This window comes from Numenius arquata, chromosome 4 (genome assembly GCF_964106895.1).
Source record: "Numenius arquata chromosome 4, bNumArq3.hap1.1, whole genome shotgun sequence".
In the NCBI taxonomy this organism is placed as follows: domain Eukaryota; kingdom Metazoa; phylum Chordata; class Aves; order Charadriiformes; family Scolopacidae; genus Numenius; species Numenius arquata.
Window position 1 is genome coordinate 6,305,209 of NC_133579.1, and position 18,816 is coordinate 6,324,024.

Genomic DNA, 18,816 nt, shown 5'->3' on the forward strand with positions numbered 1-18,816 from the left:
CTCGCCGCCTCGGGCGCTGAGAGAGGGCGTCCCGCTTTCGCCCGCCTCCCCTTCGCTGCCGCCGGCGGTTCCCGCCAGGCTTTGGCGGCGGAGGACAAAGGCCCGGGGCCCGGCGCGGCCCGGCCCGGCCCCCCGGGGGGTGCGGGGGCGGTGAGGAGGCGCCGGGCCCCCGCCGGGTTTCGCCGCCGGCTTCCCCCCGCCGCCGCCCCGCTGCGGCGAGCCCTGCGCGGGCAGGTGCGGCGGCGGGCGAGGCCGCTGCCCTGCGGCGGGTCGGGCGCACGGAGGCTTCTTCAATGGAAGTATGTTACCAGCTGCCGGTGCTGCCGCTGGACAGGCCGGTGCCGCAGCACGTCCTCAGCCGCAGAGGGGCCATCAGCTTCAGCTCCAGCTCCGCGCTCTTCGGCTGCCCCAACCCCCGGCAGCTCTCGCAGGTAGGCACCGACGCCGGGGCCCGCCGCCTCGGCGGCCCCCGCCCGGGGGTGGACGGTCCCCGGCCAGCCCCCGCCGGGCACCAGGCCCTGATTTTGGTGGTCCCGGAGAGGTGCGGCGGGGTAGGGAGAGGGGGCCTGGGGGATGAGCTGCGCCCCCTCCCCGCCCCGGGCCACCGGAGAGCCGCGGTGGCCCGGGCTAGCGGCCGGCCTGCCTCCCCGGCCCAGCCGCCGGTCGCGCCTTCCCCGCTTGCTGCCAAATACCGCCAGCGGTGGCGAGAACATACAACGTTTTATGGCTTTATGGCTCGTTATTGGCGAGGTTATCTTTTTAGCATCGGTTGTAATGCGAGCGGTGAGCTCCTTGGGGTTTATTTCCAGAGCCAGAGAATTATTTGCGCCTTCTGTAATCTTTAAACTAGGGCTGTTTCCTAGCTTTTTAAGCTTGGGCTTTCTTTTTGAAGGGTCTGAGTTTCTTATGGGGTTGCCAAAAGCTGCAGTGACTTTACCAAAATAATGAACGTGCACTGCAGTGCTTTATTTGGGATGCTAAGCATTTCTCCCTCCAACTATTAAGACTTGGCAATCCATCTAGAAAGAGACAAAGATCCTTGGCTTTTTAATTTCCACGGTATTGTTCCCTGCCCGCATTACATCAGTCACGAGAGGAACTGTACTGTATTTTGTTTCATCTGATCGTGTTGGAAATACTACAAAAAGGGTCATTATAACTATCAGGACAAAAGGGAGGTTTTTCTTGGGAGCGCTGCCCTAAATTTCTGAATATGCGTTAGTATGGTTTCCCAGCACGCAGCGATAAAATTCTATTGTGGCGGAAGTCTCTGGAGAAAATTTGGAATTGTAGTGGAAAGCATGTGTTTTGGTGGGAAGTCAACTGGTTTTGGCTTCTAAGGATGTCCTATAGTGTCTAGATTGAAAGGTCTGTTTCCGTGCTCCGAAGTATGTTGTCCTTACGCAAGGTGTTGTCTTTGCTCTTTATGTATGTAATGGTCATTTTTTATTGTTTACATTTTTGGGGTATCTTACTAAGTTATTTGCTTTTTCGTGACTTGCTCTGCTTCGTATTATGGTTACGTCTGTGGTTTGGTAGCAGTGAATCTCTGTGTGTATGTGAGCATTAGGTGTGTGTATGTTTGGGTAGGAAGAATCAACAAATACTGTGTTGACGACCAGGAATTTCAATGCATGTGGAAATAATTATTAGTAAGCAAACGAAGACGAACGTATGTTCCCCTCTCCGCGTATGATGTAATAATTGACAAAAACTTTGGGTTTATGACAAATTACTTTTCCACGTAGAAACTGGGTTAGGATGTTTTCCGCTTGATCTGAGTTGTACTTGGTGATGGGGGATTTTCCATACATATAAGTCATCTTCAAAGTCCAACCTAATTTAGTACATTTTGTCCTGTACAAGTGAGCAAAGAGGCTATTTTGTTGGAAGCCTTCGTGAACTTCTGGGAAAAGGAATAAGCAAAACGGTCAAGGTGATACACACATTGTATTTATTCCTTTTCTCCATGATCTCTGGAGCAGGTGACGCATGAAGTGTATACAAACTTATCAAATGAAATATGGTATTGACATTTAAGGTGTTTTGTTTTTTTTTTCCAACTTTCAAGCTTCTCAATGGATTCCTTGTTTTCTGACCAATATGCTGCAGATATATTAGTGTGAGTCACAGGGAGAGGTGCTTGAATAACGTGTAAAAAAGTAAAAATTATTTGTATGTTTGACCGAGTAGTATTTCCTTTGAGTAAACCTGAGAAATAAGCTTATGCAATAATAAAAGGGAATTAGGATATCTAAGTGAGGAAACCTTTGTTATTATCGGCCAGCTGATTGGAGTACAGTTGTGTTTTGCTGTCTTTACCTTTTTTTTTTTCCTTTCCCTGAAGTCTCCTAAGGACAGTGGGAATATGAATGTCTGCCAGACCTGCAATCACAGGCTGGTGTAAATGATGGTCTGAGAAGCATCACCACTGAGATTAAAGATTCTACATATCTTCTGAATTTATCTTCACCTTGTGAGTCTCCTGGAAGACTCCTAGTATTCCAGTTCTGCTGCTTTTCGTAGAGGTCCAAACCCTTACCAGTCTGTCATTTTCAGTCTCCTGCTGGGATTGCCTTTGAGCAAAAGGGGTAAAACTGGAGACGTGTATTAGCAAACTCAAGAAGCCAGTACGTACAGCCAGCGTTTTACAGTTAATACGCATTTGGCAGATTTTTCTTAACAAATGTAAGGTCTTGAAAATTGAATTCCCATTTGAAGTGAAATGATTTAGGCATAAGACTTTTTAGGCTTTTCCTTTCAGCAAGGGGAGGTATTTTATGTGGGACGCACGGGTGAGGCAAATGCGTGCTACATTAGACATAGCATTTCATTGTGATAGTGCTATGCAGGTGAATATTTATCTTTTTTAGTATATTATGTGAAATTTCAGTTTAATATGTTGTTAAAGTTTCGCTAAATGATTTCAAAATGGGCTCTGTGTTGGTTTTTTTAGGGCTTAAATAAAGTAGTGCTGGAAATGACCTCAAAAATTCTGGTCTACTCCTTGCTGCCCCAGGAAGGATAAATTGTACTTGCAGTATTATTAGCAAATGTTTGTGTAATCTGTTTGTTTAATCTGTTTTTTAAGATACAGTCTTATGAGATGCGGTGAGCCGACATCATAACTCATTGTTGTTGAAGGTTAAAGTCCTGACATTGGGCATATGTGTTATTACTACTTCCTTTATGCCATCTCTGATGCTTGTCAGGTGTTTGGTGATTCAGTTCGCTAAACCAGCAGAAAACTAATACAAGCAGGAAACTGGGTAGCTTTGAATAAAATAGGCTTAGTGAAGTTTGTCAGAACTGATCTAAAAGAAGGGATGGTACCAGCAGGCTTTTGAAACCCGTAAATGCCTCAGATAATAGAAATTACGCAATCTCACTAGGCAACTTAACTGTTGTTAATAGTGTTTAACTGTTCCTGTCATAAGAGAGTTCTTTCCTAATACTGAATTTTGTTCTTCCTTCTGGCGATTTACTGTCCCTACTAAATGTAAAGAAAAGCTTACTCCTTTTCTATTTGCAGTTTTATGGATGAATTATTCCCTTGTAGTCGTCTTTTCTTTCATTTCATATGTAGTCGTCTTTTCTTTCATTTCATAGTACTAACAGCAAAAAGTAGTACAAGTGTCATCTGTTACCTGGAGGTTACTTGTGATATTTATTGTTCAAGTCCAGTCAAGTGCAAAGCTGCTATTGTATGGGTTTATACGATTGTTTGAGTTAATAATTGCCTCTAACACTAGCATTTTAAATTACTTCATGTTCAAAGCTGTTCTTAAGGGCACTTGAATGGGTAACTGTTGAAAGGACGAGGACGTTTCATACCGGTGAGATTGAATTTAGGTTCACTGTGAGATCAAGTGGATGTAAAGTAGTACCTTGGATCATATGTTTAGGGTGTTCGTTCCAAATGTTATGAAATGACGTTTCTTAAGTTAAAGCTGAGCTTTCGGAGGTCAATTTTGGGTTCTTTGCCTCACCTGGTTTTCAACTTGCATTGTTAATAGTGGTAAAAAAGAGATTTTAAGACTGTCTGTACTTATTTAGTGTGAAAATTTTTAGTCTGGTTTTTTTTTTTTTTTTTAAAATGAATCAGGCTTTTTAATGAAAACAACTTTACAAACGTAGCTGTGAGCAATTTTAGATTCTGTCCTGCGTTGCGCTCCCTTCCCACCTCCCCCCAAAAGTTGAATTGACATAAGCATATCACAGATGAGTAAGAAAACTTTGGCCTAACTTGCTATTTTTGTCTCATTTCTATCCTTCTACGTTGTAATGAGTTCTGCGCTTTCTTCAGTGCCTCCAGAAATGGCATCAGTGGTATCTAGTAGCAGAGTATGAATGGAAGTAAAGGCCTTGTTTTGGCTTTTCTGTCCTTAAATGTTTGAAATTGATGATGGTAAAGAAAGATGCCTGCTAAGGATGAAATTGTGTGCAGAGGGAACAGAGCACATAATATGACACTCCATCTGACTCTCAGCAGGCACAAAGTCTCTACCTGAAGTACCAAGAATTACTGTGTACCAGGTAGTACCAGGTACTGCTGCCTGGTATTTGATTTGATCATGATGCCTCTTTATTGCGTCTTCGTTTCATGCATTTAAGCAATTACGGCATCATGCTTTGTGACTCGGTGTTATATACACCTGGACAGTAGACTGCGGATCCTGCATGTGGAATCCTAGCTTTGATTTAAAGAGGATGCAGCGGGGGGTGGGGGGGAAAAGTCACTAAGAGCAGCTGGAACCGTACTGCGGTGGTGGGTTCTTCAGGGAAAGGTACACGCTTCCTCTGAAAAATGTATTCCCCAACATCAACCACGGGCTTTGGCTGCCTTTTGCTGTGTAAATCCTCTTTTCAGTATTTATCACCCAATGTCATCCAAAAACGTTTTGCTCTGCACGTAGCATTGCAAGACACAGTTGAGAGGTGTGTTTTTATGGCCTGAACATAGGCATTGGTCTTTAATTCCCTTTTGCTGGGAGAAGTGTTGGCATAACCTATTTTCCCCTTGCAGCTGCTTATTTCTGCTCCTGCATTTTCCTCTTAGTTGTGTCAACTTCTTTTTTTTTTTTTTTTTTTTTTTTTTTTTCAAATCAGGTTATTTTTCAATCCTGGCTGATTCATAGGACAGTTTCACAAATGATTGTGCCTGTTAGAAGGGAGGAAGTGGGACGGCACAATTCTAGACCAGGAGTAACGAGCACTGGGGAGACAGAAGGAATGCCTTAGGCTGGCCCTGCTATTGGATGTGGGACCTTTCCCTAAACTCCTTTGTTTCCTCATCTGCTCTTTCTCATGACTTTTCTTTTATACCTTTCTAATCCTCTCCATCAGTGTTTCGCAGTTGCTTCCTCTTCTGTTAGCTGTCTTCTGCCATTTCCCATATCTCTATGCATGAATAATTAACGAGTTAAAATAATGAAATAATTTTCATGATGTGATTCTTAACCTCTGGAATTTATTCCCTGTGTTGTTGCTGTGCTTGCCATTCCCTTCATCTTGTATTTATTGTGTCTGGCTGCTGAGATTGCATCTATTCATATGAGAGGCAGAGACTGACTCTGTGGACAAGTTCTGATTGGGGATTTCATGCACTACAGTAATTTTATGTGGCAGTTCATTTTTAAAATGCCCTCTGAGTTTTATGACCAATTAACTTTTTCTTATGTTGCAGTGCAAAGCAACATTGGTACTTGCATTCTGCTAAAGGTCATAGGAGCTTATTTCATGGCCTGTAATTGCCTATGTAACATCTAAGCGGAATAATAGTTTAAAGTCCCTATTAATTAGATTGTCTTAAATCACCAGAAGTCAATTCTTCTTTATCCAGATTGTGTAATAGTATCTTTTGAGCTTTGTATGAACCTCAATTTTCTGATGCTATCTTTACAGAGAAATTGGTTTGAAAAGAGAGATTGTAGCTGTGCCTCCTAAGTTATGAAATACTGAATTTTAACCATGAAACAATTTTACAAAAAGTCAGCATTAGTATATGAATATTCAATATTCTATATGAACTAATAATGTAGCAATGTACATGGCTTTTGGAATTAGAAGTGTTTTGTTTGGGATGTCTTTTTCAGCAACTTTTCTTCCAAAAAAGCCCCTGTATTTGTTAATAAGTAAGTCTGTTCTTTTCAGGTTGCTTGAGAAAAGCAACAGTATCCAAATTGGGTTGATTCTGAGTCAATATGCTAATATGCTCAATTATGAGGTAAAATAAAGTATCATAAAAATCATGTAGTTTTTCTGACACTTCTGTTGTTCTGCTGTTTTAGCATGTGAAAAATAATGTGGAGGACACTTGTGGTTGAATCCTTATATCTTCAGTTCTTTTATTTTCTACAAAGCCTACGGGGGGGCTGGGAAACCCTGGTAATAGAATGGTGACTTGTTAGAACAGTTCTCCATCGTGTCAGTGACCATTGGCTTATTGTTTTCTTGTCTTTCCCTCATCACTCACTATATACAAGTTTCTACTTGTTTTCTGCTAAAATTGTCGCTTCCTGAATATACTCAGTCATTTTCTAACCTGGAGGATCTCAGATTCATGACTCTATTTCCAGGTTCTGCCAAGTTATGGCTCAGGTGTAAGAAACACCTTTTGGGTTGGACTAAACCTGTTGTATTTGTTAAAAATTCACTGCATCTGCATGGGAAATAGTAGGTAATTTGGCAGCTCAAATTGGATATATTTTTTTTTTCCATAAGTGTGAAACCAAAGTAACTTGGTTATCTTTTACTGTGTAAATCTTTGTTAACACACATCAGAATTCCACATGTGAATTTGTACAGTTAGGTGTCTAAGATACAAATTCCTGTAAATACGATTAAAAAAATGTAGTGTATTCTATTAGTTAGAATATCTTTTCCTTGTGAATGAAGGACTAAGGATGGACAAGCTAAAAACTTGAAGAGTTTAGTTTTAATCTCAGAAATCATGTGAAATAATGCATTTAGTGCAAATAGTCCTTTGCCACAGCTAAATGAAACGTTCAGTTCTACTGGAGAAAATTCTTTTGTATGAGTAAATACAAATGTTTGGTGTGTGCACATGTGTCCAGGAAACATGTGTCTGGGACCAGGAATCAAATCCGAACCTCCCCAATTCCAGTTCAGTATTGTGCACAGAAATCCCTGTAGGAAAACGCGGGAAGAGCTTGTGTTTCATTAGGTGTGAAGTTTTTCCTCAGTTTTGCTCTGATTATGTCATTAACGAATAACTGCGGTGTAAATAAGCACCCCCTGTAATCCAGGAAGGCAGCCTGCCAAAGACAAAATATTTTATTGTAAAAATGCAGTTGTGGAAAACTGGCTTTAAGGGTTAGCTGGGAATTGTTTATTTGTATGATTGCATCCTAGGTGTGTTGTAAGGAATTTGTAGCCAAATATTTTGTTTTCTTTCCCCTCGAAAATAAACTTGTGGCTGTTATCTCACCTTCCCTGCCCTCCTACCTTGCATAGCCTGAGAATTTTTTATTTCTCTTACAGCAGTCTAACTCCTGTTTTCCTCCCACTTCCCCCTGCTTTGTGCACCTGTGATACAGCAATCTGATTTATTATCTTCCTGACCACACTCCCACAATAATTATAATTAAAGAGATTCCTGGAGCCTGCTTTTCATTGCAAGGTAGAGGGCGAATTCTTTTCTCAGCTCCTCGCTGAAAGCGTGAAGGAGCCAAAACTTGCAGGAGGCCCTCCTTTGCCTGCTGGAACATCAGAAAGAGAATGCTGCAACAAGAATAATGAGGATAGCTCTGTATTAGGAGAATATTTTAGTATTTCTCCCACTCCTTGCTGCCAAATGAAATGTGGAGAGAAAGAGGCTCTCTCCTCTACCAGTGATACTTACTTTTTTTTCCATAGCAGCTATAGAAGGACATGGACCTGTTGGAACGGGTCCAGAGGAGGCCACGAAGATGCTCAGAGAGCTGGAGCACCTTTCCTATGGCTGAGAGAGTTGGGGTTGTTCAGCCTGGAGAAGAGAAGGCTCTGGGGAGACCTTAGAGTCCCTTCCAGTTCCTAAAGGGGCTCCAGGAGACATGGGGAGGGACTCTTGATCAGGGAGTGGAGCCATAGGATGAGGGGGAATGGTTTTAAACTGAAAGAGGGGAAATTTAGGTGGGATCTCGGGAAGAAATTCTTTGCTGTGAGGGTGGTGAGACCCTGGAACAGGTTGCCCAGAGAAGCTGTGGCTGCCCCATCCCTGGAGGTGTTCAAGGCCAGGCTGGATGGGGCTTTGAGCAACCTGGTCTGGTGGGAGGTGTCCCTGCCCATGGCAGGGGGGTTGGAACTGGATTGTCTTTAAGGTTCCTTCCAACTCAAACCATTCCATGATTCTGTGATAGCTGGAGGCTACTCTGACTAGCAAAATTTCATGTTTATTACATGTGAAATACAACCTGTTGCCCACTTCAGGGCAAATGGTCAATTCTATCTCAAGGGGAGAAAAAACCACAGGAAAAGATACAGGAACCTGATCCGAGGGTATGAGGGAAAAGGCTGTAATGGGAAGCTTGAGACTTTGGTTGGTGAATCAGCCTTGGTAAGGGAAAGGATAAGCATCTATGTTTGTAGTCTCCATCTGATTGTGGTGGTTCTTAGTTGTCTTAGAAATTCAGGTACAGTGTTGGGACACTGACACACAAGCGATTTCCTGAGGAACTCAGTTATACATTTAGATCAGAAAAAGTTAACACTCTTTACAAAAAATACTCTGATTATTAGAAGTATAGTCCGGTAGTGGAGAGACAATAGCTGTCACGGCAGGAGTGATGCTGTCATGTGTTATATCTTGCTTTATGTTTGTAGCTAATACACTCCATATATTAATGTTGCAGTTGATGGTGCACTGAGGAGGTTTCACATTTAGTCAGGCATGAACCAGCGCTGCAGTGGCCTTTTTTTAGTTTTCAGTAAAGTTCCTGCGCAACAGTAATCTCCTGAAATGTCTATGTGTGGCGGTGGTGGGGTCTTGTCAGTACTGCCCTGTCTTACCTTCTCTTTTGAAATGGTAAAGGCCTGTAACCAGTTTTCAAAAGTCTGGAGTATTTGAATTCCCTTCATTGTTATCTATGGAATTTTAGACTTCAGATTTCAGCAACCGCAATAATCGAGCTTTTTTTCATATTGGGCAAAGAAAAATCCATGCAGTTTCTTTTCCAGCTGCAAACATGGTGTGAAAGTGCTAAATAAAATATACCTGTGCATAGAGGTAAAATGGGCGAGTTTTCTTTGATGTTCTTGCTTATTATAAGAGATATAGAGAGTAACTTTATGGGGTTTTGTTCTGTCATTTCTTCTGCTGTAAAGTCTGAGCTACATTTCCTTTAGCGTGGTGGTAATAGGAATTTCTGCACTTTTCACTGGACTTCAACAGTATATTTAATCAGCTTTTTTTCTAGCTTGTTTTCATTTGGACAAAACAAACTGATTACATCTTTGTCCACGTAAAATATCTAGTAGTTAGCCCACAAATTGACAGAGGAAATGGTAGAACTTTATCTATTGCCTGAATTTAAAAAGAGTGGGGGGGGAAAAAAAAAGGTGAATTCACGTGATTCAAAGGTAAAAAGCTCAGTGTCCCAAATACTTCCAAATGAGATTGTTGTCCTGCCCAGTTTTTTTCCTTCTCCTTTCAGAAAGGATACTGGTTTTCCTCTGAGTATAGTCAACCAGCTTATATCTTTGTCACCTGAGATTATTGTGAGAATTTTGCAAGCGAAAATAAATGAAGACTAGAAGTTAAACACAGCAAATTGCAGGTACTAAATTCCTTAAGTTTTGCTTGCAGGGAACGTTAGGCTTTTACTCTGTGACCTGTATTGAGTTTTAGGCTCTTTTAAGGAGGAGAAAGGCTCCGTGTCCCTGGGAGTGTTGAATGGTTGGAGCTGTGGTTACCTTGGTGTTTTTCTTTTTCATGTGATATTAGCATTTTTTTTTTTTTTTTTTTGCCAGTGCCCTCCAGCCTAATTTGAGGCCCAAAGGGATGTTTTGTGTCTTAATAAAAGGCCCTTGGTTAAAATTCTTCGCCTGCTGCCTTTTGATACAATAGACTATAAGTGAAATAATTTGCTGTGCGCTACAAGGCTAATCCATTTTCACGAGCTTTTTAGGAAAGATGATTTGAGAGGATTAGACGAGAAGTTATTATTCATGATTGGTTGACTAAGTAGGAAAGGCTATTATGACTAATGAAGTTTAAGACTTTTTTTTTTTTTGTATCATTAATACTGTTGTATTCATATGAGAGCACAGGCTATATAAAAAAAAAATCTGATTATATTGCAACCAGTTTGGGAGCTAAAAGGTCAATTTTTTTCTCTGCAGAATGTGGCAGAGGGTCTGGTTAGGGTAGGAGCGGGCAAAGATCAATAAGCTAAAGAATACATCTTAAGCTGATTTTTTTAATGTAACAATACACATGTTTCAGAAGGTTTATTGTTTCTCACACTCCTCAAATTAAGATTGTTAAAGTTAAGTGCAGTGGTTTATGCATGTAACGTGTCATGAAAAAATAGGAGGGCAATTTCTTTAATTCTGCTTTGTTTGACACTCTGCGATGCTGCGCTTAGTGCTTACAGAGGGACGGTGGTTGACGATTATCGTTGACTGGAGCCGTAGCTTTTATTATGAAGATTATTTTAAACACAAATTATTATTTTTCACGTAAGAGTTTTATTTAATATTAGCAGTCATAGTTCCGAGGCGCTTTTGCTGTTAAATGTAAGCAGTATTGCTTGAGCAGTAATTGCTTTTAAGCTGCGTATCGTTACTCTTCCTCTCGTGCTGACATCTGCGCTCCTCGGATCCGGCAGAAAGCCCTTTCCTTTTCATAGCAGTGATTTTTCTGCTGATTTGCCTCTCCCTGGCTTTCTTGCGGGATCCGAGGAACGTCGGTGCAAGGGAAAGGAGCTGGGACATACGCTCGGAGGCAGCACAACGTGTGGCAACACTGACCCAAGTTGTTCCCGCTGCACTTGGAGGAATGTCCAGAACTGCTGACAGCTGTGCGGAATTGTTTCACTTTCTCCCCAAACATGAGGGGGCTGAATAATTCCCTGGGGTTATTCAAATTAACTAATGCACTATATTCTGCTATTTAGTATTCTTGAAAAAGCATGGTGCACCCTATCTTTTATGCATTAGTATTCACATAACTTCAAAATGTGTAATTTCGTCTTTATTAGACGAGTCCATCTTTCTGTATTTTTCGGATATTGCATAAATTTGACTTGGTAAAAAGAAAATTTTAAAAGGGCTGTTGTTAACCTTTGAAAAAATGCTTGATAAAGTACATTAAGTCAAAAGAATCTATATTTTCTTTTTTTTATCACAAAACATGCAGTTTGGAAACTTGGGTTAATAGACTTCAGAATATGAAATTTTGGTTGATTTTTTTTTTCTCATGTGTATGACTAGTACGTTATTTCTAAATGTACAAGTGAAAGGTTATTTTCATGGGAAACTGGAAGAGTCTTTCCTTTCTACATCTTTTCACTGAAAAGTACCTATGGTGGTACAGTTTATACATAAAATGTGTCAGAACACGAGGATCGATCCTGTCTTTTGTCTTTGGAGAATTGCTTAGAATACTAAAGAGGCTTGCTAGTGTGTGTGTGTTTATATATTAGATATATGAAAATAAATATATAGATATATATGAAGATGGGGTAACTGAATAAGAATGTGGTGGGTGCTGTATAGATTCAAAAAAGAGAAAAAAAAAAAAACAAAACAGTATTCATTGTATCATTTGCCACCATATTGTCCTGTGCCCAGCAACACACAGGACAAAATGATATCCTAAATATATCAATTTCGACAAAATTTGTTGATTTCACTTGATCTTTCTAAGCAAGAAGTTTATACTTATCATAGAATGGTTCGGGTTGGAAGGGACCTTAAAGATCAATGAGTTCCAACCCCCCTGCCATGAGCAGGGACACCTCCCACCAGAGCAGGTTGCTCAAAGCCCCATCCAGCCTGGCCTTCAACCCCTCCAGGGATGGGGCAGCCACAGCTTCTCTGGGCAACCTGTTCTAGTGTCTCATCACCCTCACAGCAAAGAATTTCTTCCTAGAATCTAATCTAAATCTCCCCTCTTTCAGTTTAAAACCGTTTCCCCTCATCCTATGGCTCCAGTCCCTGATCAAGAGTCCCCCCCACCATCTCTCCTGTAGCCCCTTTAGGTGCTGGAAGGCCGTTATAAGGTCTCCTTGGAGCCTTCTCTTCTCCAGGCTGAGCAACCCCAACTCTCTCAGCCTGTCGATCTGACTTACTAGGTCTCTAGCCTTTATCATTTACAGTAAGATTTTTAGAAGCGCCTGGTCAGAATGAAAAACAGATGAAGACGCATAGTTTTACACTGTTTTAAGTGCTTCAGGATGATGTTAGGTAACTGTTGGGATTGGTCTTTTTAGTTGTGTTTTGTTCTTTGTTTGTTTCTTTGGGTTTTTTTCCCTCCAGATTCCTAGTTGTTAGACATGTCCTTCAAACTTAGTAGAGCTTGCCCTGAAGCATGTCTTGGTCCAAGGACAATGGTACCGTAATGGCTGTTCTCTGTGTCACTGAGATGCTAAGTCAAACAAAGTTTTATTGAGTGAGTACATGTGTGTGCCGTTGTTCCACCATCCGTTTCTGCTGAACTTCGTAGAGCGCACAGTATGCTTATTATGTTGATTGGCAGAATTATTTTGAATCCCAGCCTGAAGTGCGTCCACTTCTGTGGAGATGTTTGTGGGTGGGTTCGTTAGGGGCCTGTGTGGAACCCAGCCTCTGTCCTAGAAGAAGTGTCTTGAGGGAGTTTGGATGCCATATGCTGGTTTGCCCAGTGCAGCATGAGAATGTTCCTGGGAACCATCAACATACAGGAGATAAGACAGACCATTCTACTGGTGCATTTGCTGTACCATGATAGAAGAAAAGAAGTTGTGACTTCTCAGGTTGCCCAGAGAAGCTGTGCCTGCCCCATCCCTGGAGGTGTTCAAGGCCAGGCTGGATGGAGCTTTGAGCAACCTGCTCTAGTGGGAGGTGTCCCTGCCCCTGGCAGGGGGATTGGAACTCAATGGTCTTTAAGGGCCCTTCCAATCCAAACCATTCCATGAGTCTATGACGAGAAATGTATCGGCTTCCATTTGATGGATGCTGGCATTTGTGAGGAGAGAATTGATCGGTAGCAAGTGGTTGATCTGCAGATGAAGTAAAACTTGAGGATGGAAAAAGTGATGTGCAAGGGCATCCTTTCTTAGCAGCTCTTCATGTTTGTTGTAGAAGATGCTGTATAAAGGTCTTACCTGAAGTTTCCATTGTAATACCTGTGAGAGTGAGGAACCAGGACTGACTAAAGGCCGTGTATGAGAGCTGTGCCACCGGTGCCTTCTGGGTTTTGTTCCTCTTGGGAGAAGGTGAAGATCAGATCATTTGTGCGAAGTGCTCGATGGCAGAATATTACCTCTGCATTTTGTGAGATTGTTATGAAAGCAATATGGTTTTGTTGAATGCACACATTGATCCCCATCTGTTTCATCTGTTGTATTTTCTCACCTCTACTACTTGGTTTGTGCCGTTACTTTCTTCATGTTCCTACATGACGGCCCAGGCCCAGATACAGCCTTTCAAACCCTGTGTGAAAGTTTCAGGTGTCTTTATGGGGCACAGTACTTCACTTTACTCCAAAAGTGCAAATGAAAACAAGTTTGGTAAATAAAGGGAATGGATCTATTGCAAAAATAGGGATTATTTATTGTAATGATATGTAATAAAGTTTTAGGCAGATCTCTGCTTTTTATGAAGTCCGCTGATCTCATTGCTTTGGGAAAAAGAAGGAAGCAGCTCTGGTCAGGAGGAGAAAGCTGTGGACTTCTAGGGCTTCCGTGGCTACTTAGGCTTGTGCCTGTTGTCATGTAGTGGTGAATACTTTCATCCCCGCATCTCCTGAAGCCATATTCTTTGCTGGCTCTGGGCTGTGCCACTAATTCTCTGCAGGGGATGGAAAAAAGATCGTGCTGCAGAGAGTACGACAGCGCCTACGCAATACAGACAGGCCTCCAGTGAGGCAGTAGTTGCTGAGTTACGGTTTCCAGCATTGAGTTTGCTTCTCAATCGCTTCTTCAGTGGCTCTGTATCAGTTTTCTCACTCTTGTTCAAGCCATGCAGTGGCCTCCAGCGCTGCTGGTGTAGTGAGACAGCTCTTATTCGTCTGTTGCAGTTGGCCTTTTAAGCCACTCTTAGGGTCTCAGGAGGATGTGAACTCCTTCATGTCTGTTCGGTTGGTAGTATTGTCTTATAGATGCTCAGAGGGCTGGAGCACCTCTGCTATGAAAACAGGCTGAGAGAGTTGGGGTTGTTCATCCTGGAAAACAGAAGGCTCTGGGGAGACTTACAGCAGCCTTCCAGTGCCTAAAGGGGCTACAGGAGAGATGGGGAGGGACTCTTGATCAGGGAGGGGAGCCATAGGATGAGGGGGAATGGTTTTCAACTGAAAGAGGGGAGATTTAGAGTAGATGTCAGGAAGAAATTCTTTGCTGTGAGGGTGGTGAGACCCTGGAACAGGTTGCCCAGAGAAGCTGTGGCTGCCCCATCCCTGGAGGTGTTCAAGGCCAGGCTGGATGGGGTTTTGAGCAATCTGGTCTGGTGGGAGGTGTCCCCATGGCAGGGGGGTCAGAACTCGTTGATCTTTAAGGTCCCTTCCAACCTGAACCATTCCATGATTCTATGATATATGTGCTCCCAGTTTATGCCCCCTGTGCTGCTGCTTTGCCTGGTCATTCCGGTAGATGCAGGGCTGCTGCCTGACATGGCTGGGATAAACGGGCTGCATTTGAAGTGTGCCCAGAACAGAATTCACCAGCGCTTTCAGCAGCCCAGCCTCTGGATTGTGGGCTGACTTTGGGTGGATGCAGGGTACAATACCATGTGCAGGAACTTCTGTTCTCACTCCGGAGTGACAGTGTATTTTGGGCCGTGGTTGTTAAAATGCTCAGTAATTGGGGGAGAGAGGTGGTTGTTGGTTAGAGTTGAAGTGACTTAACTTGAAATAAAGGAAGGACACGGGGAAAGAGAGGGAATCCTGGTTTTGGAAATGAGCCTGATTGTGGAGAGTATGGTTACAGTTTTTAGTTTCTGTAGTTTTTTCTGAAACCCTACCCTTCCTTTGACCACTATGAGTCTTCTGAACACCAGAGTCAACCAGTAGAGAGTAAAGGCCTGAAATAATTTATAAACGGGAACTGTGAAATGTGCTTTTGCCCTTAGTCCATGATGTAGTGATTGGAAAGGGTTTGGTAAAAGCACTGAAACAATGATATCCAGAGGAGTAACAAGGAAGCTACTAATGTGGGTTAATTAGATCTATAATGAACTGAAATAATTCGAAGTCAGGTTTCATCCAATGAACAAACAGACCTGGCAAAAAAACCTTATAGGCAGACAAGGGAATCGAAATCCTATCATTCCGGTACTCTTTTTTAATACCTTCTTTTTTTATGTTAAATCCCAGACATCCTGCAGGTTTTTACTGTTTTATCAGTCCAAGGTCCTACATTTTGTAGTTCTGGAAAGGGCTACAAAGATGATTAGGGGCCTGGAGCATCTCTCTGATGAGGAAAGGCTGAGGGACTTGGGTCTTTTTAGTCTGCAGAAGACTGAGGGGAATCTGATCAATGCTTATAAATATTTAAAGGGTGGGTGTCAGGAGGACGGGGCCAGTCTTTTTTCAGTGGTGCCCAGGGACAGGACAAGAGGTAATGGGCACAAACTTGAACTTTAGAAGTTCCACCTAAGCATGAGGAGGAACTTCTTTCCTGTGAGGGTGGCAGAGCCCTGGAAGAGGCTGCCCAGAGAGGTGGTAGAGTCTCCTTCTCTGGAGACATTCAAACCCACCTGGACACATTCCTGTGCAACCTGCTCTGTGTGACCCTGCTCTGGCAGGGGGTTGGACTAGATGATCTCCGGAGGTCCCTTCCAACCCCATATCATTCTGTGATTCTGTGGTTTTACCTCTGTGTATTTAACATCAAAAAGCACAGCTCACACTCCTCCTAAACACTACACTTTGCTTGTTGACAGAAAATAAATTCCAGTTAAAGGTGTGAAGTTAAAAAAAAAAAAACAAACCACAAAAGCATTCTTCCTAGATGACCTTTAAGTACTTATAAGCATTGATCAGATCTTTCCCCAGCCTTCTCTTCTCCAGACTAAAAAGACCCAAGTCCCTCAGCCTTTCCTCACAAGAGAGATGCTCCAGGCCCCTCATCATCTTTGTAGCCCTTTGCTGTACCCTCTCCAGCAGTTCCCTGTCCTTCTTGAACTGGGGAGCCCAGAATTGGACACGAATACTTCAGCAGTAGTGTGAAGGAGGAGAAAAATCTATTTGAATATGTAAAAGTAGCAGGAAAGTTAGGTAAAATGTGTAGCAGAGCCTGTAATTTAAAAGGAAGAAAAACTGGGGTTGAGGGGAATGTTCTCGGGTAGATTTTTCAAATATTTGAGATAGGAATTCCTATAGGGTGGTATTTAAGAACTATGCATGCGTTAGTCTTGTCCTTTGATTCCTTGTAAGGGTACAATGGGTGGCCCACGTGCAGCGCTCCGCTAGTCTCTGTGGTAAAGGGACAAACTAGGTCCTTCATTCATTTTCTCTGTCAGGCCTTCAACAAGAAATAAAGGCATTTAAAAATGTTATGTGTGGATGGACAAACTTTGGAACTAAAAATTGTCGGGTTTGCTACTTTAAATTGTCCTGCAATCAGAGACCATACAATAGCAAAAGGATGCCTTCTTGAAGATGATTAAGGAGTTTTTAAGTATTCAAAGAGCAGCTCTCGAGGCCATGAGGCACAAATTAATTCTAATTAGCCCCCGGTGGAAGGTGTCATTGAGGTTTTTACAACTTTCTGTTCTATAAGGTAGATATCTCGACGTGTTTCTCAAGATGTCTTGCCATGTTAAAATCTGCACAACACCACCTGGAGGGTTCTTCTTTAAATTGCTCATCTGCTTTGTGATGTGTATCTCCAAAGCCAGCTGACAGCTCAAAGCAGTTGAACATCTGCAGGGACCACATTACATAAATGTGTTGGCACCGACGTCGGTTCTTCCCACGCATTCAAATGAAGCCGGGATGGCTGTACTGTATCTTCTTAATCAGCTTTGTCCAGCCATCTAGGTGATTTGTCTTTGGAAATGATGTCAGTTACTTAAGAATTTGTGGTACTTCACATACGGGCAAGGAAAAGTGCGGTTGTAGAAACCCGGGCAGGAGGAACGGAAGCTGAAGAAGCTGGTGATTAAGATCCCTTCTGGAAGATGAGACCTACAGAACATCTTCGGTATTGAGTCTCCTTCTGCAAACTGGTTTCAGGTATGCAGATCAAGAGGAAAAAAATAATGTGCTTTTCTTCTGAAGTGAACTTCTAGGCTGGTTTTTGGTGGGTCTTTTATTTTTTGTTCAGAGAGGTGCCTGGCAGAAAAGGACCTGGGGGTGTTGGTCGACTGTTGGCTGAACACGAGCCAGCAGTGTGCCCAGGTGGCCAAGAAGACCAACAGCATCCTGGCCTGTATCAGGAACAGTGTGGTGAGTAGGACTTGCGACTGGTGAGGCCCCACCTCAAGTGCTGTGTCCAGTTTTGGGCCCCTCACCACAAGAAAGACATTGAGGTGCTGGAACGGGTCCAGAGAAGGGCAATGGAGCTGGTGAGGGGTCTGGAGAACAAGTCTTGTGAGAGCGGCTGAGGGAGCTGGGGGTGTTCAGCCTGGAGAAAAGGAGGCTGAGGGGAGACCTTCTCACTCTCTACAACTCCCTGAAAGGAGGGTGTAGAGAGGTGGGGGTCGGTCTCTTCTCCCAAGGAACAGGCGATGGGACAAGAGAAAATGGCCTCAAGTTGCGCTGGAGGAGGTTCAGATTGGATATTAGGAAAAATTTCTTCACTGAAAGGGTTATCAAGCATTGGAATGGGCTGCCCAGGGAAGTGGTTGAGGCACCATCCCTGGAGGTATTTAAAAGCCGGGTAGACGTAGTGCTTAGTGACATGGTTTAGTGATGGTTTTTTCTTTTTTTTTATCAGAGATAGGTTGATGGTTGGACTCGATGATCTGGAAGGTCCCTTCCAACCCAGGCAGTTCTATGATCCTATGATTCTAAGTGAAGTAACTGACTTTATGGGTAATGCTACCTGCCTTGGCGTTACCTGGAATAGAGGCACGGCTGTGCAGCGAGAGCTCACAGAGCAGTGCTCCACACGCTGTATCTGGACTGACAAATGTAAACAACTCCAGTTGCAACTTGAATATTTTTTACCGTCTCAGAGTTTCCAAGTTCACATAAGCTGCTTAAATTCTTTCTTAAAAGTTAACTGTTATATACAAGCATGATACATTCATTATGATCCGCAGATAGTATTGATTTAAATAACTTCGTTTAAAAAATGCTTTGTGCGTCATGGCAAATAAAAATTATTTTTGTATCCTGTTGCTTTCATTCAAGTACAATAGGTGAAGCATCATAATTACAGCTATTGGAATACACGAGTCTTATGTTCCCAGCCTTTTATTCGTTAGTGGAGGGCATTAAAGTTAAGAGAATGCTCTCTGCTTATTTTTTATTCAGCCCCTCTTTTCAGCTTTCATTTCAAGAGTTCATGTTTTCAGTAACTCCTAAGATTTTAGATGAAATGCTCGGTATTTCTGTAACAACTAAATTTGGTTAGTGTTTTTCTGTTGGAGGAAAAAGGGGAAGTAAAAGTCATATTTTAGTGTCTTTGAGTGACAAACATTGGTAGACGTTGCATCCTAAAAATGGTGGGC

General features: G+C 42.6%; 1 protein-coding gene across 1 annotated transcript in view; it reads left to right on the forward strand.

Annotated features, from left to right (window-relative positions):
- Positions 1-293: 293 nt before the first annotated feature.
- The window catches only part of PDE7A (phosphodiesterase 7A), an 86,922-nt gene continuing 68,399 nt past the window's right edge, over positions 294-18,816 (forward strand). The window contains exon 1 of the mRNA XM_074146923.1: positions 294-431. Coding sequence (XP_074003024.1) covers positions 294-431 — 138 coding nt within the window. The remainder of the gene's footprint in view (positions 432-18,816) is intronic.